The 26918-nt window shown below is 39.8% G+C and overlaps 1 protein-coding gene across 1 annotated transcript in view; it reads right to left on the bottom strand.

The window, feature by feature from the left end:
- Window positions 1–294: 294 nt before the first annotated feature.
- The window catches only part of DBP (D-box binding PAR bZIP transcription factor), an 84422-nt gene continuing 57798 nt past the window's right edge, over window positions 295–26918 (bottom strand). Inside the window, exons 3-4 of the mRNA XM_073602697.1 lie at window positions 18508–18728; window positions 295–17307 (exon numbers count right to left, since the gene is read on the bottom strand). Of these exons, the coding sequence (XP_073458798.1) occupies window positions 17092–17307; window positions 18508–18728 (437 nt within the window). The 3' untranslated portion in view covers window positions 295–17091. The remainder of the gene's footprint in view (window positions 17308–18507; window positions 18729–26918) is intronic.

Genomic DNA, 26918 nt, shown 5'->3' with positions numbered 1-26918 from the left:
GAGCCCCCCACACTCCTAAATGCAACTAATAGCGTTTGAGTCACCCCCCCCCCCTTTTTTTCTTTAAGGAACTGCAAAAATGCTATTACCAGTGTGTTTTATCCAGCTTTTTTTGCATGGAGCTTTAAAGACACCAAGAAAAAAACTCCCACCTGACCAAATAAAATTTGAATGGATCATTTAGGTATTGCCCCATATTACACAGGGTTTAGAAGATTGTACAACACATACTAGAATGTGCGAGAAAAAGGTCTCATCTTGTCATTTGCTGCCAACAATCAAAAATGACTAGTGTCAAATTTATATTTCATTTTATTATGTTTAATTTTCTTTACAACTGTAAACAACTTTTAAAAATCTCCATTAAAACAGATTCTGACCAAGAGAAACAAAATAAAATGGTAATGAAAAAATACATACATACTGTTTTTAATACATTTTCTATTTTATTCTCAAGCATTTAGAATATTGAATTTGTTTCAAAAATACAGTTTCTTTCAGAATACTATTGGGGTCTGTGCTTAAAGAAATACAACAGCCAGGCAACCGTGCTGGACACAAAGGAAAAAACGTTCCATAACACAAAGTAGCAAGAAGAACTTTAGGGTTACAAAAGAAACCAACTGTCCACCTTCATACACCTATATTGTGCAAAACCCGTGTATTTGTATCAGTGGATAAACACTCACAAAACCCGGCGTATATAACAGTCCATACATTTCATCGGGTTTGCATGGGTTGTACCAAAAATATAGTCTTTATAAGGACTGTAAAATTATATCTGAGTTCTCTTTACAAGATAGTCTTCAAGGAGCAAAAATGTTTTATATAAAATTTCAATATTGATCAGGTTACTACATTAAAGTGAAAAATTACACAGAGTTTCACAGACGTACCTAAATGGCAATTTTTTTTTTTTTTTGAGGGTTGGATAGTCTAGTGATCATTTTTGACACAAAATCATACATACTGTACTTTACATGCACTTATGGACCACTGCATTGAGGTGTAACAATGTTGACTAATCACAACCAAATAAAAAAAAAGGAAGAAGGATCTTTTAAAAAAGAACTCCAGACAAAACAGACATTTTAGTCAAAAACATGCTTTGTAAATAGGCATCTACCTGTTGCTGCTATGAGTCTGGTAGAAAATTAGTACTCTTCCATCACATGATTGTCTTATAAACAGCTTAAAAAGGTCTTTCAGCTGCAACATACTTTATCTGGATTAAGTACATAACTAGCCGTTGTGCAAAACGTAATGTGATCCAAGAGATGACACACCCATAATCACAGTCTGTGCTAAGAGCAAAGTTACACACAGCTGCCTTAATCGTATTTTAAACTCCAGTACACATTCCCCTATTGGCCACATTTTAAAGGAAAAATATAGTGTAATTTATCTGAGTACTAATGATTTTTGCCTTGAATGGAGTTCTCCTTTAACACATCTACTACTGTGAAAGCAAGCATTCAGGAACACTTGTGCAGACCACAGGAATAACGTGTAGGTTTTGTGTCCTTAGAACATTATCTATATGTCCTCGTTAATGCTGGCGAGGTGTCCTACAGGAATGATTACACAGTACTTGATTGCAATAAACCACATACTCATATCAAGCACCCATGCTCCGACCCTGGCCCTTTGCAAATCACCTACTAGAGAACACAGAAGTGTTTGCCTAGAAATCACTTACTCCATCAAGTGCTCTGTAGGGTTATGGCGAATTCATAAAGTCAGCTCTAAGTAGCAAAGCATTTGGTTATGAGAGGTGCTTAGCACACTGCTAATATTTACCATTGACAATCACATCCTCATTCAAATTTTTGGTGACTGCAGGCTCAAAATCTGCACAAGCTTTCTTATGTAAAAATTATGGCTTCTTACCAATTGGAATTATATTTTTTTATATTATAGACTTTTCATACAGCTTGTATGTAAAACATCTAACCCATGTTGTTGATCTCCGATTCTTAGGTACAGGGATAAACTTTCATAAATTGGAAAAGTCTAGATTAGTCATAGCATTAAGACTAGGTGGGATGTGGCACACAGAAAATTGATATTAACAATGGTGCAATAGTGAGTGCTTGTAAGTGCATTCTACTGCATTATAGAGATTTTATAATATATCTGTACAGCCTGAAGCCAATCAGTTTCTAATCTGTGAAGAAAACGGACTGAGGTTTTCACTCATATGTGCATCACGAATGTTCATCAGCCAAGCTAGGAAGAAAATTGGCTGGTGATGTTACTCAGGGTGTTGAGATATATTATGTGCTCAGTGAGACGACATTTGCCCGTCCATGGCCATTCGTATACACCGTTTCTTCAAACTACTTTCTACTCAATGAACATATTTTTGCAAGTGGTTGTGAGTCAGAGATACTAAACTGCATCCGATAACCATTTCTAGCTATAAAAGGCATATTATTTTAATAAAAGGATTATGTTGCCAGTAGCAAACAGCAGTCAGTTTTGCACTATCGGTAAATAAAACTAAAAACAGGCATCCAACTGGTTGGTATGGGCATGGACACCATCCAGAAATAGACCCACTGGGGGAGATTTACTAAAACTGGTGATCTCAGAATCTGGTGCAGCTGTGCATGGTAGCCAATAAGCTTCTAACAGCTTGTTCAATTAAGGTTTGAGAGTAAAACCTGGAAGCTGATTGGTTTCTAGGCAGAGCTGCACCAGATTGTGCACTCTCCAGTTTTAGTAAATAACCCCCTCTGTTGCTTAGCAGTACTTCAGATTACAAGAGATCAACAAAAGGGTGTAAATTAAACGATAATCTATCTCCCAGTAATTAATGAATATGTGCTAATTAATTCAGTTGTTTCCATTACATATTTTTGGTTCACATAGAAAAGCATTATCTAATATAGTGTGAATTCTGGCAGGCTACCTACCCATAGAAAAATAGATTCTTTACAATAAAGTATATTTCTGCATGAAAGCAAAGTGCAGGTATAATTTTATTTATTTCCAAATTACAGTATAAAGAATTTAAAAATATATTATTTTTTATTATTATTACAGCTCTAACCATTCTTTGAGTTTCCATCTTTATTAGGAAATGGAGGTTTTTTTTTTTTCCGAAATGAGATTGTCATTTAGAAGGAAAACAATAAATAAATAAGTTAAAATACATAATCCCCACCATCCATAGCAACATACACACACAGCCTTATCCTGCAGACAGCTAAACATGAGAGGGTGAATTGAAGGAAACAAATATAACCTTCTGATATTTTTCCTCACAGGTGTGATCATCCAGAAGATGAGGGCCATCCACCACTACTGTGCAAAAGTGCTCCTAGACCAAGAAATTGGTGATCCATAGTGTGATGGCTCTCAATGAAACCTTCATGACTTACATGATGATGTCAACAACAGACCTTGTTTAAAATGAAGTCTCTGCATAGATCCTATGGACACTCAAAGGCTTCCTAGCACTACTGGCGTTCTCAGTAGAAATTATGGACATAGAAGCCACCAAATCCCCTCATTGTTGGACCTTTAGTTTGGATTATTGCAGCAGAAAAAGCTATAGAGCGATAGGTTGCAATTCAGGAGCTAAGCAGGGCTATTTTTCCTTCCAATAAAGCCTCCTTTCTCCAGCAATAAAACTGTTCTCCCCCCACAGAGAGTTAGAAGAAACCTGCACAACAGATCCTCCACTACTGTGAGCACCACTGACTACAGAAACTCCTGTAGATAACTTTAGAGACATGTTGCTATGAGTATCTCTATGGATGGAAATACTTACAGCAGTGGAAGAACAAAAGGCACTAGTTTCTTAAAAAAAAAAAAAAAAAAAAAAAAGGAAGGTGCAAGACAGACTGTTGTATGATACAACTGAATTTGGCATAAAAAAAGTCTCAAAGTGTATGGGCTACCAAAGGTCTCCGGAAACTGCCATCTACATCACAACAGACAAGCTAAATCTATTTAAATAAAGCCAGCCATAGATGGTTAGAATCTCAGATTCAAACCATGTATGAACAAGCTAAATGTACCAAAAGTTGATCGATCAACTTGGGTACAACAGCCTGCTGGATTTTATATACGATTATGGCTAGCGGCTGTTATAGCTGCTAGCAATGATCACTGTCAGTTGTCCCCACCGGAAGAAGACAATGGCCTGACAGGAGGGATTCTGTGTTGCTGTGTCAGACTGTGTTGATGGGGGATTCTGTGGTTACAGGAAAGAAAAAATACTCCATCAATGGGCGGCCTAACTGTATCTCTTCTCATTCTAATGCAAGTGCTGTGCAGTATGGCTACAAGCAGCAATAGAAGACTGACATCTGCACAGGATAGTGGGTGTGCATGTCAGGAAAGCATTGGGTAACCCAAGAGTTTGGCTTAGAAGGCGAAGACTCCAGTAGTTAAAGCTTGCTCAGCTCTCCAATTTAGGGATGGTGGCAGTGGAATAAAAAAAAAAAAATGGTTATTGCAATAGGTTACAGCCAATGCCCAGTTACCATCAGGATTAGTACGGCTGCGACTACTGTGAGCCCGGATTATAGGGGTTGTGTTTTAGAACCAGCGGCCCTCACAAGGTTATTTTATCACATAGGGCTACATTTGCTTATGTAAAGAAAGAACAGACCTGCTGGATACATGAAACTAGGAGGAGAAAATGGACGACGAATGGTAGAGAATACCCTGTATACCGTATTCAAAAACACTTAGGCCTGGTTCACACATATGCATTTTTAGTGCTTTTCAGTTTTGCAGAAACACACTACAGTCCATTTAACATAGTTTACTATGGATATAGTTCACATCTATGCATTTTATGGAAAAGGTCAGTGACTTTTCTGGTTTTTGGTTCCACAGACTTCAATGGATCAAAAAAGTGTATTGAAAAATGCAACATGCACCTGCAACCTGCATAGGTGTGAATGAGGCCTTAGGTGACTTGGCCACATTTTAGATATGTCGAAAAAGATAGATATCAAATATGGAATGTTGCAAAATAAAGACATGTTTTCTGACATTGGCCCTGGTTCTAGTACACTGTTGTCTATAAAGCTTCCAGAGCAAACAACTGCTCATTCCCTAGACAAGCTACACATCAGTAAAGTATCCAGTAAAAGCAGTAAAGCGTGAACATCACTTCACACCCAACAAGGTCTACCACAAACTAAAATATCTGAAACGTTCACAAAAAAAAAAAAAAAAAAAAAAATCTATAGTCAATTCCATTTTTAATAATGCCAAGAGAAGTCTTAAGAGCACATGAAACCCAGCAGATCAAAAATACACTTAATTTGTAGCTAAAATCTGTGAGATTGCTAAAAATATACCTACTAAAGCTGACATATTAGGGTATATTTCAGGGCCAGTATTAAAAAATAAAATATAAATAAAGGGCATTTTTCCATTCTGAGTGCTTACCCAAGAACAATAAACACAACCGCAGTTGGAGTCAACATTTTGCTAAAGTGGCTTTGAAGTAGCATTAAATTGTGCAAACATATTTAAAGCGGTATTAAACCCAAAACTAAAAAAAAAAAAAAAAAAAAAAGTAATATATTGCATCTTACCAATCATTAGATGTGGTGGCTGCATTATTTTTCTTTCTTTTTTTAGGCTTTTTTTCCCCTTCTGTTTTTACCTGGTGATCTGGCAAATAACACAATGCCTGTATTAGAGTGCCCTCACTCTGGAAGAATGAGCACAGCAGACACAGTGGACAGACAGCAACATTGTCAGTCTAGGAAAGGGGAGTTTAGATGGACTAGCAGATTTAGATACCCTAACAAACTGAAGCCAAACTCCAGCTCATACTTTATAAGCAGTTAAAGCAGGCGTTTTGTTTTCCTTTTGGGACAAAGGTTTTACAAAAATAAATAAAAGCTGATCATTGTAAGCACCCCTGTCAGTGTTAAATGGTTTGTCTCATTCCTGTAACTAATACATGTGGAAGAGAGCTTGTTCTTTTGAACACCAAACAACCTACTGGCTGGGTCACCAGTTGAAAATGGACAGAAAGCCTGAAAGAAAACAGTCATCGGATACAAGAATTGGTAAGCAGCAATATAATAAAGGTTTTTGTTTTAGTATTGCTTTAACACCAATTTTAAAAATCCAGAATGAACTTTTGGGGAAAAAGGGAGTAGTGTTTTTTTGCAAATGCTCTCCTGTGACTTTTACTAGATGCAGCTAACAGCTGTAATGATTCAAATCAGTCATCATGCTTACATTTTAAAGTAAAAAACTCTTCATATCTAAAACTATGTCTATCAAGGGAACTGCTACCTTTTCATTAGGAAGATGCTTCTGTATAATGTATGTAGTAAACTGTGTAGTTGAATTACAACATGTAGCATGCTGGATTATTGGTGTAAAAGTGAGAGTTCACAACTTTTAGGGGAAAAATAAAAACCTCATTCACAAGTACCGAACACCATGTGCTGTGAATACAACATTGTAAACTCTATGGCACACACAGTTTAAAGCTGTGTGAAGTCTGAATAGTTGTCAAGTTGGCCATACACTAGTAGTTTTTGGAAAAACAGTCTCAGTACATTCAATGTCTTGGCAAACGTTGTTTGAAAGTACTTCAAAATGTTGTTTTTAACATTTGAATTTGGAAAGAAAGGACTTTCCCATATGCAAACCACATACACTTGATTTGACCCCATGAACCTTTAGAAAATCAAATGAATGCTCTTAAAATGAAACCTTTTTGAATCTACTCATGTATGACCAGCTTTTGGGAAAGAAAGAACTGCCATATATATTCTTAACAAATGAATATATAGCTTAGAAAGCTCCTTCCATGACAACAAACACTTCTAGCATTGTGGAATTTAAGACTAGGCCTAAACTTTACCCACCTTGGTCTGTATATGACTCAATAGCTCCTTTGTACGTTAAAAGAATTAAGCTTTTTTTTCTAGAATGTAGAAAATTTGTAAATTAAGTAGAACTTTTGTATTAAAAACATGTCAAGGCACCAATGAAATCAATAATTACTGAATAAATAAAAGTGGTCAGACATTAGATGACAGTCTGCTAAACCAGACAGGGTGACTGTCTAATGTCCATCAGACATGCAGATACTGGCAGCCAAGGTTCATTAGGGGATAGAAAACCCAGTCAGGGTACTATTTTTCCTTTGATAAGCCAGCGCCAAACATTGTTCCACTGTACTTCACTCATCAACATTGGGGGGGTGTAACAATTAAAAAGTCACCATTACCTGGACACTAGATAAAAGTAGACAAAAACTTCAGTTCATGTTCAGGGGCCCAGCAAAAAGTACAGAGCGGTAATATTATACCTGGATGTCTACACCTCTACGGTCAATGGTCATCTTTAGTCAAGACAACTCATCCCCGCCAATTTCCACTTAGGTCTTAAGAATATTAGTGGCTCCAATACGGAATGGCTCAGAACTTCAGGCAACAACTTGCAGTGAGTCGAAGTCTCTTAATTTCAAGCATAAATACTTTCATTGATAACATGTGGTAGAATCCCACCTAAAAGAAGAACTTAAGCTGCATCAAAAATGTGGTAAACAATCTCAGCTTAGAATTTCTCTCATTTAAGGCCTCATTTACATGGGCCTGTCCATCTGTACACCTGTGCAAAAAGGACTCTTTGCCCGCATGGGATGCAGATGATGTGCAGGCAATCAAATTCATGTCTATTGGGACACAGTGGCCATACAGACATAGCCGCTGGTCCCAATTTGACAGCTGTGCGGCCCTTGGATGGGTACGTACACCCGTATAAATGAGGCCTTAACGTGACCTTTAAGTCCTTGCAATACAATCTTTTTACATTTAGTGCCATGGTGGTGTGATCCCGATCATACTAGACAGTACACGTCCAGCCAAAACTTTGAAGAAAGCTTAGAACTCCTTTTGAGTTTGTAATGCTATCCAGGGCTCACATGCACTTTAAGCTGGTCTTCAGAGATGTAGTAGGTTTAAAATTTGTTGTGGATCAATATCTTGCCACACAGCACACCCCAAATAAAAAGGAGACTCAATTAAGGAGCCATTCTCCTGATTTATTTATTTATTATTTTTTAACTGTGCGTTTTGCATGCCTTTAAATAATATTTGTAAAGTGCAATTGTGTATGTATGAGTTATATCCTAATGGACAAACACCCCATGCTTCTTGGATTTCAATAAGGCTTTGTACCTTATGAAAGGGTTGAAGCTGAGCAGGTATGGTCTACTTTAACTAATGTCCATGTAATAGTGCCAAGTATAAAATTCCTATAAATATTTTAACCTGACCTTTTTAATTCAGTATTGTTCATTGCAATACGACAAAAAAAATGTTTTATAACCCGTTCAGACCTAAAAGTGCAATTCAGTAGCAAGAAATCAGTTAAGGTTTGTCACCTTAGCAATAGAAAACAAATGTGCACAACTGAACAAAAATCATTCATACCCCTTATCTATTGCTGGAGTTCATTTATTTATTTATTCATAGATTTCTATATTTAAATTGAGGGCTTGTACCAGCTGGAAACACAAGTTACACAGGTATGTTTAGTGACTGATATCAAATATGAATCCTTTAATATAGCACCACAAAGGTGGTAAAAAGCTTAATAAGGAGTTGTGAAAAACATCCTGTGCAATTATAAATCACTATCCCAGTCACACCTATTATTAAAAAGTAAAAAAAGTACACTCACATGTGCAACACATGTATCGTTTGTTTAGGAAACTTTAGGAATGATAGCATAACTCATGAGAACATACAACACAAAGCTTTACTAATTATTACAGGGTTGCAATAATTGGTACAAAAGTGCTTCAGCCACAAAATACCTTTAAAGAAACATTAAAAAAAAAAAAAAAAAAGTTAGGAGGAGGTTGTAATTTATGACCTTTATTGCTTACAAATATATTTTTTAGGATACAATAAATATATCTATATTATATATATCTCTCTCTCTATATATATATATATAGTTCTCTTCTAATATATTTTCTTGTGCTAAATATAACCAATTTGGCAGCTTAAAAAAAAAAAATAGGACTTTCACATTACACCCTCTATTGCAAATGGCTAAGAAAAGCCTTAAGAAGGGTTACCTTTGATTTGGGTTTTCTGGTTTAGAGTGAAAATGGCATTATCAAGTGGATACTAAAAAAAAAAAAAAAATGGGAATGTGTTTATTTTTAGATGGTAAAACCTTTACGGTTATCCAGTTTATGTTACAAATATTTTGCCAGAATATTCAAGAAGTTAAAATTACGATTGAAGAAATGGCAAGGTTAGTTGAAACCAAGTTAGCATTAATTTATCAGGAATTCGTTAAGACAAACCCACAAGAGCCATCCTCGTTGACTTGTTTTTGAAGTCCAAACGCTCCAGTTATCCTGACACTACATTGGCCACAAGCTTGCTTCAAGTCAGTAATGAGCCATTTACAAAAGTAGGAAAAACCCCCAGAGTATGCACCTTCGAAAAGTAGTAATGCCATCATCTTATTTCTGTCTTGACCGGTTGTTCAAGATACATGTAAAAATAGTGACAAGATCCTGTCTACCTCCTAGGATCTTTTCATTTTAAAAGGAATTGGATTAAAACTTTAAGTTTACAAAATGGCAGCTCACTTATATCCATGTATCTTTAATATAAAAAACACTTAACCACCATCAGTATTAGCAGACTGCCACACAAGGAAGCATCTGCATTCATGGATGCTTATAGTAAAAATTCAGGAATAATTAATTTGGAAGAAAAAAAAATCAAGAGAGCTAGTCACACGTGCAAAACCACCATTATGGTGAATCAAAAAAGTAGCTTAGTGAATTAAGCCTAATGCACAGTAAACCTTTCTGTATTTTAAGAAATTCTGCAGGAAAAATATATAACAACCCTTGGTATGGTAGCTAAAGTTTGTAATGCAGTTAGAGCCTGTGGAAATACTGTATGTATAATGTGTAAGGTGCAGGAATAAAATAAGTGTTGGGTCAGTCTTTTCTGTGGTTTTTGGCTTGCTTGTTCCAGACAAGAGAATGAAAGACTGCTCTAAATATAAAATTGTTTGAGTGCTTTCACACTGAGGTGATTTGCGGGTCGTTTTACCCTTTTCCGGCCACTAGCAGAGGGGTTAAAAGCGCGCTGAAAACCTCTGCAAAAACGACGGTAAAGCGCTGCTGATGCCCCAGTGTGAAAGCAGCCTAAGAGAAATGAAGTAAAATAAGTTGTGTTGATGCCAATATAAAACATAATTGGTTACTCTTTAGAAGAAGCAAGGGAATAGGTTAGATGCGGTGGGCCAGAGCATTTTTGTTTTCATAAGTCATACTTAACTATCTAATAAACTGTCTGAGAGAAGGGCAATCTGTGATGCCAATTGCAACCAAAAGATTAATGGTGCACCAGGAGAATTGGTCAACAAAGACCTTTCCCAAGACACCATGATAAATAAGGCCAAATATCTCAATGCAGGTTAAAAAGAAAAATGAAAAAGCATTTTTTTGGATTATCCAGATGTAGATTAAGTGATTGTTTTAGCTTTCTACAGATTAACAAAGTTGACAGTTTAGACATTAAACTATAATGGGCTTCTATTTTGTTGAATTATGATTTTATTTGCAGACATAAGGCAGAACATGAAAACATGTTGATTGCAAGTTGGGGCATCTCAATGCATCACACGGTTTGTTAGTTGTATGATGCAGCCAGAAAAGATGGACTATTATCTGGATCAATATGGTTCATTTTTCCAAGAAAACATCTACCAGCTTCCCTTTCATGGAGCTCCTAACACTTTCAGGTTTTTGACAGCTTGCTATATATAACTCTGAAGTTATTTGCCACCCTCTGGTTGGCAACATTACATTCTACAACAATGGTACTCTCCCAGTGTACTAAAGAAGACATGGGAGAAGAGTACAGAGATGAATAGACCTGGCAGATAAAGAGCCAGAAGAGAGCCATGAAAATGAAGAATAAGGATAGAGAAGACCCAGGGAAGGAGGGAGGGGATAATAATGGAAGCATCAACATACAAGAGAAAGGACAGAGGGAAAAAAAAAAAAAAAAACAACAAGGGCGAGAAAGAAAACAATAAAACTGCTGACAAGATTTACAAATCTAGAGAGAACTATTATAGCATAACAACACTCCTGAGGGCAAGACGGGACTATCTAGTAGTTACATTCCATTACAAGTGTTTGACTCATATCCTTCCACTGTCCGTTTATTTTAAATAATGTTGCTGGCTGATGTATACACACTTATGCAACGTCTGTAATTTGACTATTATATAAAACAAATTCCTATCTAGACTAACTGGCACTTTAACCCTTTCACTGCCAGAGCTATTTTTTATTATGTACAAACCTAAAATGCCAAAACATTATATATTTTCTGAAAGAAGAGACCCTGTAGAATAATGGTGGTAGTTGCAATTCTTTTTTATGTCACACAATATTTGCTATAGTTTATGAAGTCTACATTTTCAGTATAATATGCACTCAAATTTAATGCACACACAATCCTAATTTTTTTTGGTAAAACATAAAAATGAGGCTGTGTTGCGTAAATAGACCTCAAACGTGTCAAGCCCCAAAATGGTGTGCGCTTCCAAAGAAGCGAGAAACTGTGGTACCCAAAATTGTCCCTAGGCATCTTTTAAAAGATGAGCATTTAGAGTTAACAGTAAATGATGGCTTTCTAATGATTGCTCTCACTCCAGCATACGTGACATATGTGACTCATTTTCATTTGTGTGCACACTCACATAAGTGTTCGTATGGGCATGTACGTGGTTGCGGAGTTCTGTTTTTCCTATTTTATTAAACTTCAAAACTTTTTATAAAACTTTACTTTTATTGCTATCACTTGGGGTTGGTGCTTCCTCCTGACTCCTGCCATTAACATACAGGCAAACATGAGGACAGGTAAGCTACCAGGAGTAAAAAGGTAATCAAACTTGTGACTGCTTTCAGTGGTGGCAGCAAAAGGGTTAAATATGGATCATCATCTATAAAATTGTTAGAGCTCATTTTATCTCTAAAGGGACACATCCACAACTCATATATGGTTGCACATGTGCAAAGTAATGTGGATTTCAGTGGCCAGTCAGTGAACTCTACAAGCCAGCATATATTACATAGGATATACGTGCTTCTATTGTCATCAGGAATAATCAACAAAACCTAGGAGTCAACATTTATTTCTTAGCATCAGCTACCTGCCACCTGGGGATTGCTCTGACCTGTTCAATGACAGATTATGAGTGCATAGCTTTTTTGGGTTACAGGTTGTTCCACGTGGGACTGCATGCTTGTATATAATACAAAACCCCTGTTCTGTCCCAACTGCCAAAAAAATGATATAAGCTACTCAGTCAAAAAACTGCATTCAGTGCCCTGGTCTCCCCAATTTCTTAGTTACTGGGAACACATTTTCACTTTCAAAAATGCACCAACATTTACATAGGAATGCTAGATTTAGGCCTGTGCTACAAAAACAAGTACAAATCATGTGCTTGTCCATTAATATAATAGATTCAAGTAATAGTAGTATGGTAGTATTCATAGAGTGTTGTTCAATGCAAAGCAACAGCACAGCGCCAACACTGTAGTGTGATTAATGCAGTAAGTAGTGACATGCATTGAGCTGCGAGTAGTAGTAGCGGGGCGAGTGCAGATTGGTCTAAGAATTGTACATTTGACTAACTGCAAGAGTTAAATATGCTCTCCTCCATTCCCTACCAACCTGGTACACCTGGGATCTGCTAGCCACTATGAAGACCTTTTACTGCAGCAGCAGAATATTCATAAATGGATTTATGTTTGAACATCCATATATGAGAGCCCAAAGCGGCTCTCATATATGGATGAGTCATCCACCAAATCTACAACTTATTTACAATGTATAAAGGACTTTACTTTGCATTGCATTGGCTTTCATAATGCTATTTCAAGCAGGACAAGAAGTGGATCAAGGGCCTAAGTAGATGGGCGTTGTTTTCTTGTGCTCGATATATGGCTGGAATGCAATCCCATGGACTTCAACTGAGCAGTAGACATGGCAGTTCAGAGACTGCATAGGAACTGCTTTGCATTATGTGTTCTTTCGAGGATACTATTGATTTGCAAATTCAGTCAAAACCGGTTTGTTTTTCGTTCAAATAGCAAAAAATAGCAAAAGCAAAAAAAAAAAAAAAAAGCCCATCAACATAAGCCCTTAAGGTGAGGTGCCCATAGACATTATATGGCGCTCTCTCAAGGCCAAGGCCTCTCAGTTTACAAAATTTGTTTGATCGCTATTGTTTCTACTTGGTAAGGTTATTCCCCTCATCCAGCTCCATTGGCCAAATACAACAGTTGAGCAACGTGATTAGAGAGGCCAGTCAGACTATGCCTGCATGGCCAACCACCCTCTGGTGCCTATTACTAGCTTAAGGATCAATCACAATTTAGTGTTTCCTAAAAGCGGATTAAAAATGTAAAACCTGTAAAAAATTCCACCAAATCTCATGGATAATATTGGCTGTATTCAAAAGAGTGCAAACAGCAATGTGAAGCAGCTCACAACCAAAGAGACCAGCGCAGTATGACTTCTGATTGGTTGTAGTGGGTACTTTCACTAAGTAGCCCTGATACATCTGGCTGATAAAGCTATAATTTAGGGATATTATGTTGATGTTAAATATAGTAGAATACACATTTCACTTCACAAAAATGACAGCTTATTTAGAAAAAAGTACAATAACCTGTTGCAAATGTATTTAAATGACTAGTTTACATTGTTACACATCAGCTAAAAATGAATTCTGATTGTATCCTGCACTTTGCTCTGTCCTTGTACTCTGTGCAGTCCTAATATAAAAAAAGTGCCTGTTGTCTCCTGTAAAAATCCTAAACCATTTTTATGCTACAGTGATTTAATGGTCTGCCTTCCAATGTTCTAATAATTGTTGAACACAAATTCAAACGACTGTTTTTGGTGATAATTTCACCTAATGCCGCGTACACACAGTCGGACTTTCCGGCAGGAAAAGTCAGACGGATTTTTTTTCAGCTGACATTTCTTCCGATCGTGTGTGGGTCTCATGTTCTAGAAGGTCGGACTTTGGTGTGATCGTGTGTACGCAAGACAGTTTCAGCGGAACTCCGTCAGAAAAACCTTCAGAGTTCATTCCGACGGAAAAAACGGTCGTGTGTACACGGCATAACAGTTTGCTGGACCCCTTAGATTGTTACAATTCAAGGGTTGTACACCTCTGATTTACTCAACAGAAAAGATTTTAAAAAATATGAATATAATTTTTTCAGATTTGTATAGGGGCTCAGCACATGGCTGTAAGGGGGCTGCACAGCATCCAGAGCCATGAATTAGAAGATGGGAGGTGTATATGGGTATGCGCTAGGGGTTGGGTAAAGCTCCTGGACAGATGTACACTCTGAACACACACTATCTGCGTTTCAAGCATACGACATGTGCATGTGCAGATGCTTTACACAACCCTTGCTGTATGGAGTTGCATCTTCCAACTGAGATCTATGGGTGGCTGTACGCAGCTGCTATGGGTCCCAGGAAAGTGTTTATGCAGCCTTTGGATGCTGTATGGCTCCTATTATAGCTGCTTACCTTTTCATTGTGGTTAATGAGTCATGAACACATTTAAGGGTCAAAATAAGTCTGTTCATACATACAAATCAGCACCAGTAAGTCACCATACCCCACATTCATGCAAGCAAACATTAAAAACGTGCCTAGATAAATGGCCAGTGGAAATGACATATGGCTGGAAGGCACAGGAGAGAAGGTAATTTTGCCTCCCCCAAATGTAACCCTGGGTAAAGACCACGCAGAGAAAGGAAGGAAAATCCTAATACTGGATTTTTGTAAATTTTTCCAAAAGGAAAACAAATAGAAAAAGTGGGAGGGTTCTTTTGTGCATTTTAAATTTTTCCTTTATATTTCTGTTTTTTACATTTAATTTTTTTATTGAGAAAAACGGTCTACACCAGTATAGATAGTACCTAATCTACCTGTCCCTTAATGGGTTAGGCAAGTTGCATATAACACCGTTAAATTGTTGTGGGCACCACAAAAGTAGAAGGGTCATGTTCCCCTCAGCACAAAGCCAATATTTTGAGAGAGGGAATATCCTGTTTTTTTGGGCCATATTTTCTTCAAAACTTGGCCCAATGGTAACAGCACACATGATTCAACAAAGCTGCTCACCGGACTTTTTGGGTCAAGGATACCAGCTGTTTTGGAAGGGTATACACCATTTGTAGAATAAAAAAAACAAAACAAAAACACAACATATTGCAGGAAACTTTTGGGCAATCTGCTAGTGGAGTAGATTTCAAGAAGGCTGCTCATGTGCAAAGCCCTAAAACCCACCCAAACATTAATTACAGTAATGTTAAATTGTGAATTTCCTAGAATGTAGAAATTCATGTGGTATGAACTAGTGGTACAAAACTTTTCATTGGAGCTATAGTGGCTTGGTCATGGAATACCTAGATCTGGATGTAAAAGCAAAGCCACTGAATACAAAAAAAGTGTTCTAGAAGAATACATAAGAATGATGTTGGCCCTTCCCAGGAGGAAGGTGCCATTTTCTTGATAACAATGGCATTAAGAAAGGATGAGCAGCCATTAGTAGTCCAGATGCTGTGAAATTCTACATCTCATGATGATGTTCTTAAGTTTAGGCAGAAAATAAAGCTCAGGGCAGTTTTACTAGTAGGATTACTTTTGTCCTAGGTGTTACCATCTTGGCAGTAGCACACATTAGGTTCCCGGCTCTTGTAGGTCCCTAAACTGCTCTGAGCTCCAATATTCTAAGCAAATGCTCAAACAACTACATGTTCACAGTGTTCTTCTTGCAGAAATTGTATGACAACCTCTGACTGCCGGTGACCAAAATAACGGGTGGACAAAGTCGAGTCCAGGAGCCAGTCAAACAAATCTAGCTGCCAGGAAACATGATTATTTGATTGACAATTTTAGGCACTGGCAGAAATTTTTCAGGCACATTGGCTACCTAGCACCTGGGTTCTGCCCAGCCCTGCTAGTAGCAGTGTCGGACAGTCACCACCCTTCCGCAGGAAAGGTATTAGAAGAATATCATAACTTTCGAACACTGCTTAGAACAGGGGAGTGTGCCTAGAGATGTAGAACAGGATATGCAGTGTAAAATAACAGTCAGGCCTAAATTATTGGTAATTCTTACGTGACCCAGAGAGGTTGGTCAGGCTGGCACATGAGCTCACATGCATTGCTCAGACTCATCCTGGCCTTTTTGACTGACAGAGAAAAACTCACAATATCCAGAAAATATTCTGTAGAATTGTCAATCCATAAACATAAAATATGGTCAGATATTTTACAGATATAGACTTAATAAGTTTTACATGCCATGGCTGCTTTTTAGATTCCAAACTCTGTCCAGGCTACTGAGACGCTGCCCATCCTTATCTTGAATGAAATACTATAGTAACAAAACCCTGCAGTCCTAACACAATGCGTTCACAATGTTTGTTCAACCCCTTACCTGCTTGTTTAATTGCAGTAATTTTTACATATCAGCTTATGCCTTTGGAATATATATACACTTTTTTTTTTTTACACCTTTATACACCATATTGTATCAACCCACTTTCTGATGGACAGAAAAGTAATGAAAAGAAATGCAATGCTACTGAAGAGTGTGCAAAGAGGAATATCATATACCAGGTAATTCGCTATGTGTTAGCTGGTGTATTGGAAAGTGCCCGTGTTCATATGATAGAAATAGCTTTGGCTTCCTTTTCCTCTCTTCCGTTTGTCCCAGTCACTGATGATGCCTCATGTTTTAGATTAGTCAAAGTAGCACCCTTGTCAATCAGAAAAGGAATCCCTTGTGGAATGCTGAGTTATGGAGGAAGAAAGCAAGAAAGGAGATGTACAATGGCCTGCTTTCCAGAGGTCCCTCATGATCTCTACATTTTGTGAGACTTATCAGTGAATAAGGGCCGTTTTTTGGGGAAAACCACAAAAAAGGTTGGTGGGGAAGATTCTTGTGAAGTTGTGTTAGCTCGTGCAACCACATGGGAAAGCTACACAATTTCTCTGTTCTTTACAAGGCTCCGTGCTGTGACTCATATTTTGTCAAGATGTTTCGGTAGCGAGAGAGTTCTTGACGGATTTTGGCAACCTCCTGACGCAACACTGAATTCTCTTTCTCCAGAAAGGCTGCCCGCACCGTGATCTGGTTTTCCTTCAGCCGACGAGCATCTCGAGAACGTTTGGCAGCTTCATTGTTTTTGTACCGCCGATTCCAGTATTTTTCATCCTGGGAGATTATGAAAAAGATGCACAGTACAATTAAACTCTGAAGTAATCTGGTTGATAATCTTAAAGTTGAAATAGGGAAAATGCATACAATTTGAATATGTTCCTCAATAGCTACAAAAGATATAGTTCCATTTTGAGTTTGCCAGGTATGTTTGCATACCCAGATTTTACCTTGTGAAAACAGCAGTGACATCACTGTAGCCTGTACAGAGGGGAAAGCTAGGGATGGGACCCAGCAGATCCTCCCATTACAGGTTGCTTGCAGAAAACTTCAGGAAGGGGGGTGGAGGAGGATACAAGACCAGTCACCTTGCACAGAGAAAATCAGCCATAGTGACCGGTCTTCATTAAAGTAATATCCTGCACAGAGGCTACAGCCAGACAATTCGAACCATGTATGGGCAGGCTGTATGTAGCCAAGTTGATTGATCAACTTGGGTACAACCAGCCTGTCATATTTTACAGGCTATAATACCCACTAGCAGTAATTACTGTGTTCTCCCCCCCCCACCATTGGACCACAATGGCTCTGCGGGAGGGATTCCCTCATCAACATTGTCTGTGTTGACGGGGGGAACCTGAGGTTGCAGGAAGAAAAAAAATCACTCCATCTATGGCTAGCTTAAGAGGTCGGCAGAAGTTGTTTCATGTTGGATTACTGTACAGATATGGAAGAAATACACAAAGGACCCCAAGCTTCAAACAAGAATACACATGCCTCTTGTGCCTGGATTTTAGTATTCAAGGCATAGACATATGTATTTTGTAATTCACATATTTTAAAAAGGATTATTATGTCTTTTATTCAAGAAGGAGTACTAGTCGCTTCTCTATGTTAAAAGAAAATAAACAGGCAAAACTCAAGTTTGGTGCATTCTGTAAGTGGTATTTTTGTTCATCCTTATGCCAGGCGTGCATATGGGAAACCAAAATCAAGCCACAGTATGCATGACAGTTGAAAGCTTTACTACAAGAGATCACATATGCAAATATCAATCCCAGCTTCCACAGTCAAGCATTGACCCTGCTTCTACTCCCTACCTATCGCATTTGGTGGCTTAAAAAGAAAAGGGTAAGGGCCAGTGCTTAACCATGGAAGCTGTGGCCTACATAAAATAGGGGTGCTACTCATTTTAAAGGGCTTTCAAGGTTATGGGAAGACTTCCACAACAAAATGGTTTGTGTTTTTAGTCTGTACCTTCTGCTCTTCTGGAACCTGAATTTTTCTAGCTTTTTTCATAATAGGCTGAGGTTTTAGTTCCTCTTCAGAAAATCGATGTTTCCTAGGATCGAAGGTTTCATGCCCTGGTACACTGGACAAGGCAAGGTCAGCAGGATCCGGGTCAAAGTTCATCATTACTTCCACGCCCTCTGGGTCCACAGGACTTGGGCTTTCTCTGGATAAAGGAGTCATCTGGCCTAGCATGGCAAAAAAAAATGAATAGGTTATTAAGCCAGGTATCCAACAATTCACAGGTAAAACAAACCAGTTTGATTCATTCTTTGATTGCTAAGCACTTTTGATACAGGAAACCAAATAAAGATGTACTGAACATATCCTAGTGTCTTTGTAGGGGGGCATAGGGTTCGCAACCTCTCTGGACCTCTGCCTGCCTGGGCTCAAAACGGCCAGGCCACATTCTGCCCCTCTCTGCAGACACTGTCAGTTCGGCTGACACCTGCTTCCTATGTGCTGTCGGAACTGTAAGTGTTCCCAACTGGGCTGCCATCTCACCGGGTGTTTGTGAACTATATTTGCATTATTTCAATACAAGTTCTTTCATCGCACTGGGACTGTGTTATTGCTGCCGCACCTCGCTGCACCCCATCTACAAGTACCACGCAAGTGAAAGGAAAAACAAAAAAACAGGTGAGGGGGTATTAAGAGGCTGCTAGATCCCATAGCTTAATAAATTTTGCTCAACATTCTTCAATGAACATACTTTTTTTTTTAAATGTCTGAAAATCTTTGCAAGCAATAGCAAGCATTTTCAGCTCTCACAATTCTACATTGCCAGATCATTGCAAGTGCTCCCCCCCAAAAAATGACATGTATGGTCAGCCTTTGCTTTTTTTTTTTTTTTTTTTTTTTTTTTTTTTAATAAGCTTGCAGGCATCAAATTATGGCTTTCTCCAGCTTCTACCAAGTAGGGGTTAAAAAGCTGTGCTCATGCATATTAGCAAAAACATCACAAGTGAACTGTAAAGAGAGAGTATCTAGTAGGTAGAACAAATCCTATGGGTAGCAGGCATACATCTGTGCAATGCAGTCTAGATAAGCTGTAAATGTTATATGCTTGAGTTCTGCAGCAACTATGCTGGCAACTCAACTGTACAAAATTCAGATGAAGCCCTGAAAATGGAAGACATGTCTATTTTTATTTCCATCCTCTTCTGCTTGCAGCAGATACTCCCACGCTAACAAAACGGAGGAGCTGATGAGCTTTAGTACTGCCTCTGAATGTGCAGTACTTGTATACTTCCTCAGCAAAGCCTCTTAACTCCATGACTGCTGATATTAGCAGTGATAGTAGGTTTTTATACAACTCCTGGGGGGGGGGGGGGGGGGGGGTTCGGTCCTTTATATAAAGGTTTTGGGTCAAAAGTATGTTGGTCATCAAATTCACAAAAGGTAATAGTATTTAAGGCAGGCATACACTACCTTTTTTAATAGAAGTATCAACCACATATTGATTCCCTGTATTTATGTAGCACCTTCATATACTGTTGTACAGTACTGTATAGAATACACACAACCATTCATATCAGTTCTGGAGGACGGTAAAGCATAACAGGCTTTACTCACAAAAGCAGTTTTCTCAAATACCGAATGCGATCCTGAAAATGTCAATTCACTAATGCTTTAAGCGTTATTTACCACAAAGCAAAAACGCTCTGTAAATACTGCATAAAACAGAAGTTAAAGTCAATTCACAAAAAAGAAATAAATAAATGCATGCGGTTAATAAGTAGTGATCCCGACATGCGATAATTAAAGAACCAGCAGCCCCCGGCATCCTCAAGTAGCAAACATGGTTGTTAAAAAGTGTTAGTAAACCCAGGACCCTGCATTCACTATATCTGGTCTCCCACAGTACACAGAACATGGAAATGCAATTTTAGAAAATATATTATATGATAATATATAGCAGTCTTAGGACTTCTATCTGTGTTCAGCCAAGCACTGGTTAGAGCTTGTAGGAGGCGTTTTCTGACTGTCCTCTTAGACTGCAGGACCCCTGGCACTCTGCGTGGACAGTGCTGGTTGGCCCTATGCTGATCACATGCACTCTCTAAAACAAAAAAAAACAAAAACACATCTCTAGAAACACACACCAAACTAAACATGTGCAGCCTGATGCCCTAGACTGTCATCGGGAAATTATCAGGGGTCAGTGGAGGAATGGGAGGATCAGAGAAGATAGGATCAAACAGCCTTTTTACACAATGCAGAAGATTAATCCCTTACGCTCGGTTCACACAGGGACGACTTGTCAGGCGACCTAGTCGCCTGACAAGTCGCCTCCCATTCTGTGCTATGGAACCGTTCTAAGGGGAGCGACGCAAGTCGCTCCGACTTAGAAAAAGGTTCCTGTATGACTTCGGGGGCGACTTGCATTGACTTCTATACAGAAGTCGTTTTGCAAGTCGCCCGGGCAGTCGTGTGCAGGTCGCCTCGGTGAGGCGACCTGCAAATCGTGCCGCCTCTGGTGTGAACCGAGGCTTAGGTTCCACGGTGAGTATAACAAGCATGCTTTACTGCATATACAGACTAAAGTTACCGTTGTGGGTTTATTAACACTTTAGGGGTCGGGCAGCCGCTGCATCCTTAACAACCGATGAATCATCAGCTGTCAGCAGGGTTACCCGCTGACAGCTGAATGTAAAGAATATTATTGCGGGCATTTAGAAATGTGGATCTGGTATGGATTTGAAGAGGAACCCCACCCAAAAATAATTAAAATAAACTGCGCCACTTACAGTCTTTATTGGATGTGTGTGACAAGGTGACCATGTAGAACATAAATTGGAAGACAGGGACAGAACAGGAAGATGATGCACAATGACCTCCATGGTAGGATCACCAGGTATTTTACAGAAAGCTGAAGAATAAAGCCAGCCATAGATGGTGGGATTTTCTTTCCTGCAGAGTTAAGCCTCGTACACACGATCGGATTTTCGGCAGGGAATTGTGCGATGACAGTTTGCCTAAAATCCGGCCGTTTGTACGCTCCATCAGACAATTGTTCAACTTTCCGCCAACGAATGTTGGATGGCAGGCTAATACATTTTCGGCAGACAACGGTCTGTTGTCAGATTTTCCTATGGTGTGTACACAAGTCCGTCACACAAAAGTCCAAAGTAAACACGCATGCTCGGAATCAATGCTCACCAAACACGAGATTAGCAGAAGGTGCCCAAAGGGTGGCACTCAAGAGCTGAAATTCCATGTAGTACGTCACTCGGTTCGTGTTTGTTGGCCAACAATTGTGTACCATTTGTATGCAAGACAAGTTCCTGGCACATTTGTTGGCCAACAATCTGATCATGTGCACGAGGCTTTGTGTTCTCCTGGCGGATGGGGGACTTGGCATATAAGACTTACCTGTAGGTACATTAAAAGTCTCCTAATGATTACATCCTGATGTTTAATGACTGCCAGCTTGGTTGCTCGCCAGTTGCATTTAGTATTTCACGGGTTCAATGTCTTTTGTATCTATATACCTTTATGCCTAATAAAAATTTTTTTTTTTTTTTTTTCAAATAACATCTCCTAAACTGGAGGCATCAAGGCGATCTTCCCAATGGATGCAGCTGGGGACGTCACTGATGCATGCGCTCTGAAGGTCTGGCATACCTTGCTAGACCTTCAGAGCTCCATGCTGCAGCCAATGGCTCCCGTTGCATACATGGGAGTGACGTCATCGCGGCCCTGGCCACTCATACAGCCGGAGCCTGTGAACCTGGAAAGACAGCCGGGGCAAGATGGAAGCCCTATCAGCAGAGACAGCGCGCTGCTGGAGGGCTTCATTCTAAAGTAAGTATTTCATATACTAGCACATTATGCAATTTCCTTTGCAGGGGATTTTTGTTTTCTTTATTTGCCAGCCATGGTTTACTACTGCTTTAAGCTGGCTACACATACAAATTCTCTTTTTCAATTTCCTTTAGATTTACTTTCAACTATGTAGTGCAAGTGCCTGCCTGATTGCATACACATTGAAAAGTGTTAAGGTTTGACCGCATATTATATGGTTTTGGTAAGTCTAAAAGGAAAAGTGTAGAAGAAAATTGTATAAAGTATGGCCAGCTTTACTCCTCAAGTACTTTTTACTACCCCCAACCGTAAGCTGCAAAAGGTGGCAGATGGGGGTATTTACACGATGTAGCCGCAATGCTTTGTGCCCGTGGCAAAAATGATTCCCCTGTTGCCTTCAGCAGGTAGTACCAGCAAAGAACTATTTAAGCCAGGGGTCTCAAACCGTCAGCCCTCCAGTTGTTGCAAAACTACAATTCCCATGAGGCATTGCAAAACTGACAGTTACAAGCATGACTTCCACAGGCAGAGGCATGATGGGACTTGTAGTTTTGCAACAGCTGGAGGGCCACCAGTTTGAGACCCCTGATATAAGCGAATGGGGATAACCTGTTTATGTTGTGGCATTTTCAGGGTTAAAACAGGTAGTGATGAAGTGTCATATTGCCTCCTTACCCCATCAATTGCCCCTGAAAAGTGATCAGAATATTTATCACTTTTCAGAGGAGCAGCAATTTAGCCACTCATCTAAATGTAGCCTAGGATAAAACTGCTGTCATAAATACCAAGCCGTGGACATTGATTGAAGGTTTAGGAATTGCTAAAACATGACCTGTTGGAGGTGATCGAGGACTGGGATTGGAAACAACTGGCTCAGAAGATCCTGCTCGCTATTTCACATAATTTAAGGAAAAAAAAAAAAAGTTTATATTTTTTGTACAACATCCTGTTACCAATTAGACACAAACCTATATTTTTACATTTGCTTTCAGAATTCCAGTAAACCAAGGTATCAGTTCTACGTGGATTGACCCTTTAAACTGCTTTTCTATGTATGACTTTGTAAATGCACTATGCTTTCTCTGTGCGGCTTGACTTATGGAATACCAGCTTATATGCTGTACAATTACTTTCTGGCTTCCCTGGTGATTAGCAAGCAGAGACCATGCGGATGAACAGCTGGGCTGCTGTCATGTTACTGGGAGACATGGGAATGCACGTGTGTAGGAGGATAGAATCACACACTGCACGGGCTAAGACACACACAGCCAGGATGAGCTGCACAGGATCTGACTCTGTAAATCCACACACACCCATACACACAGGACGTCTCTTTCTTGGATGGACACCCTGATCCTTGCAGTCTGTCTTATCAAAACACGCCTAGAACAGATTATAACACGTAACATCGCATATCCTCAATGGAAGTCAAGTTATTTGAATGGTTCACTAGCACTAGAGATATTTGGTGCTGGTAGTACAGAAGACAAAAAAAAAAATAAAAAATTAGGGCATCCAGCTTAGGTTCCATATTAGCACTGCTGCAAAATCACGTGTTTTTTGGTGTGTTTTTGTAGCTTATTTCATGCTTTGTGTTTTTGGTTTTTGTAGAAGGAGATTGACAAGCACAAAGTCCTGCTAAAAATGTAATGCACTCTCACTGAAGTCTATGGGGCCAAAATGCACCTTATTGCACTGCACCATGCTGCATTGATGTGAGCAAGCGCTGTAAAGAATAACGTGATTTTAATTAACGCGCGATGGCAAACGCAGGAGAAATTGCACTAGTGTGCATGAAGCCTCATAGAAACACTGGAAATATACCACAAGTGACTTCTCAACAGTGCTTCAAATATGAACATATACAATGTAAAGTAGTGAGTGTACAGCTTGTATAACAGTGTAAATTTGCTCTCCCCTCAAAATATCTCAACACAGCCATGTCTAAATGTCTAAACCGCTGGCAACAAAAGTGAGTACACCCCTGAGTGAAAATGTCCAAATTGTGCCTAAAGTATCAATATTGTATGTGGCCACCATTATTTTCCAGCACTGCCTTAACCCTCTTGGGCATGGAGTTCACCAGAGCTTCACAGGTAGCTACTGGAGTCCTTTTCCACTCCTCCATGAGGACATAACAGAGCTGGTGGATGTTAGAGACCTTGCGCTCCTCCACCTTCCGTTTGTAGATGCTCCACAGATGCTCAATATTGTTTAGGTCTGGAGACATGCTTGGCCAGTCCAACAGCTTTACCCTCAACTTCTTTAGCAGGCAGTAGTCGCCCTGGAGGTGTGTTTGGGGTCGTTATGCTGGTATACTGCCCTGCGGCCCAGTCCCTGAAGGGAGGGGATCATGCTCTACTTCAGTATGTCACAGTACATGTTGGCATTCATGGTTCCCTCAATGAACAATAGCTCCCCAGTGTCAGCAGCCCTCATGCAGCCCCAGACCATGACACTCCCACCACCATGCTTGATTGTAGGCAAGACACACTTGTCTTTGTACGCCTCACCTGGTTGCCGCCACACACGCTTGACACCATCTGACCCAAATAAGTTTATCTTGGTCTCATCAGACCACAGGACATGGTTCCAGTAATCCATGTCCTTAGTCTGCTTGTCTTCAGTAAACTGTTTGCGGGCTTTCTTATTTATCTTTAAAAGAGGCTTCCTTCTGGGATGACAGTCATGCAGACCAATTTGATGCAGTGTGCGGCGTATGGTTTGAGCACTGACAGGCTGACACCACCCCCCCACACACCCCTTCAACCTCTGCAGAAATGCTGGCAGCACTCATATGTCTATTTCCAAAAGACAACCTCTGGATATGACGCTGAGCATGTGTCCTCAACTTCTTTGGTCGACCATGGTGAGGCCTGTTCTGAGTGGAACCTGTCCTGTTAAACTGCTGTATGGTCTTGGCCACCATGCTGCAGCTCAGTTTCAGGGTCTTGGCAATCTTTATAGCCTAGGCCAACCTTATAGAGAACAATTTTTTTTTCAGATCCCCAGAGAGTTCTTTTCCATGAGGTGCCATGTTGAACTTCCAGTGACCCAAATGAGAGAGTGAGAGCGATAACACCAAATTTAACACACCTGCTCCCCATTCACACCTGAGACCTTATAACACTAACGAGTCACATGACACTGGGGAGGGAAAATTGCTAATTGGGCCCAATTTGGACATTCACTTAGGGGTGTACTCACTTTTGTTACCAGCGGCTTAGACATTAATGGCTGTATGTTGAGTTGTTTTAAGGGGACAGCAAATTTACACTGTTATACAATCGGTACACTCACTACTTTATATTGTAGCAAAGTGGCATTTCTTCAGTATTGTTACATGAAAAGATAAAATATTTACAAAAATGTGAGGAGTGTACATGTGGTTAAAGTGGTTCTAAAAGCTGAAGGTTTTTTAACTTCATGCATTCTATGTATGAAGGTAAAAAACCTGTGTGCAGCTCCCTCCGATCCAGTGATGTTCACAATAGCTCCGGCTGTCCTGGGAATCACAGCCAGTGAACCAATGAGGTGAGAGCAGGGGGTGGGGCCGAGCCGCAGCTCTATCGGTCTTATGGACATGGTGCCTACAGGGCAAGCGGCTTTCTCTGGGGCACTGCTAGAGGGAGGAGCCATGAGCGCCAGTCGGGGGGCTGAAAAGAAGAGGATCGGGGCCGCTAGCGGGGCGCTTTTACCCCCCGCTAGCAGCCGAGAAAGGGTTAAAACCGCCCGCAATGCGCCGCAATAGCGGCGTTTTCCCGGCGGTATCCCAGCGCGGCCCCATTGACTTCAATGGGGAGCAGCAGTGGAGGTGCGGTAAACACACTGCTCCTTCACCGCTCCAAAGAAGCTGCTGGCAGGACTTTTTCCCGTCCTGCCAGTGGGCTTTCACACTGGAGACAATGCTGCAGCTGTTTGAGGGAGGATTGCAGGCTCTATTTTTAACGCTATAGTGCCTGCAAAATGCCCTCGGTGTGAAAGGGGTCTTAGGAGCGCCTAGTACAACATGGGTTTGATTTACTGAAACTGGAGCGTGCAAAATCTGGTGCAGCTGTGCATCGTAGCCAATCAGCTTCTAACGTCAGCTTGTTCAATTAGGCTTTGACAAAAAATCCTGGCACCAGATTGGTTTCTATGCAGAGCTGCACCAGATTTTCCACTCTCCAGTTTTAGTAAATCAACCTCTTGTTCTTGAAAAGTTAATTTAGATCATTTATTTGAACAGAAACATCAGACACAGCCAACGCGCTTACTGCCGGATCCAATCAGCTGCCCCCACTGCATTCAGGTTGTGCAGTCCCATTTCAAGCTATAAAATGCAATTCTTCTCGCTTCCATTACTTATTGTTGCTCAAGCCCTGAGGAAGGAGTAGGCCAATTTCCCCAAAACGTGTTGGCTGTATCTGATGTTTCAGCTCAAACAGCTAAACAAACCAAGCAAGATGACCATTTTTTACTGAGCACTTCTAACCACATATCCAGGATTCGATCTAATGAGCCTTTCCTCTTCATCACTGTCCATAGAGGCAGTAGCCTAGGGCCTTAACCAGGTCCACATACACACATTC

This window comes from Aquarana catesbeiana, linkage group LG10 (genome assembly GCF_042186555.1).
Source record: "Aquarana catesbeiana isolate 2022-GZ linkage group LG10, ASM4218655v1, whole genome shotgun sequence".
In the NCBI taxonomy this organism is placed as follows: domain Eukaryota; kingdom Metazoa; phylum Chordata; class Amphibia; order Anura; family Ranidae; genus Aquarana; species Aquarana catesbeiana.
Note: the sequence above shows the minus strand (reverse complement) of the source record. Positions and strands in the feature narration are given on the sequence as shown.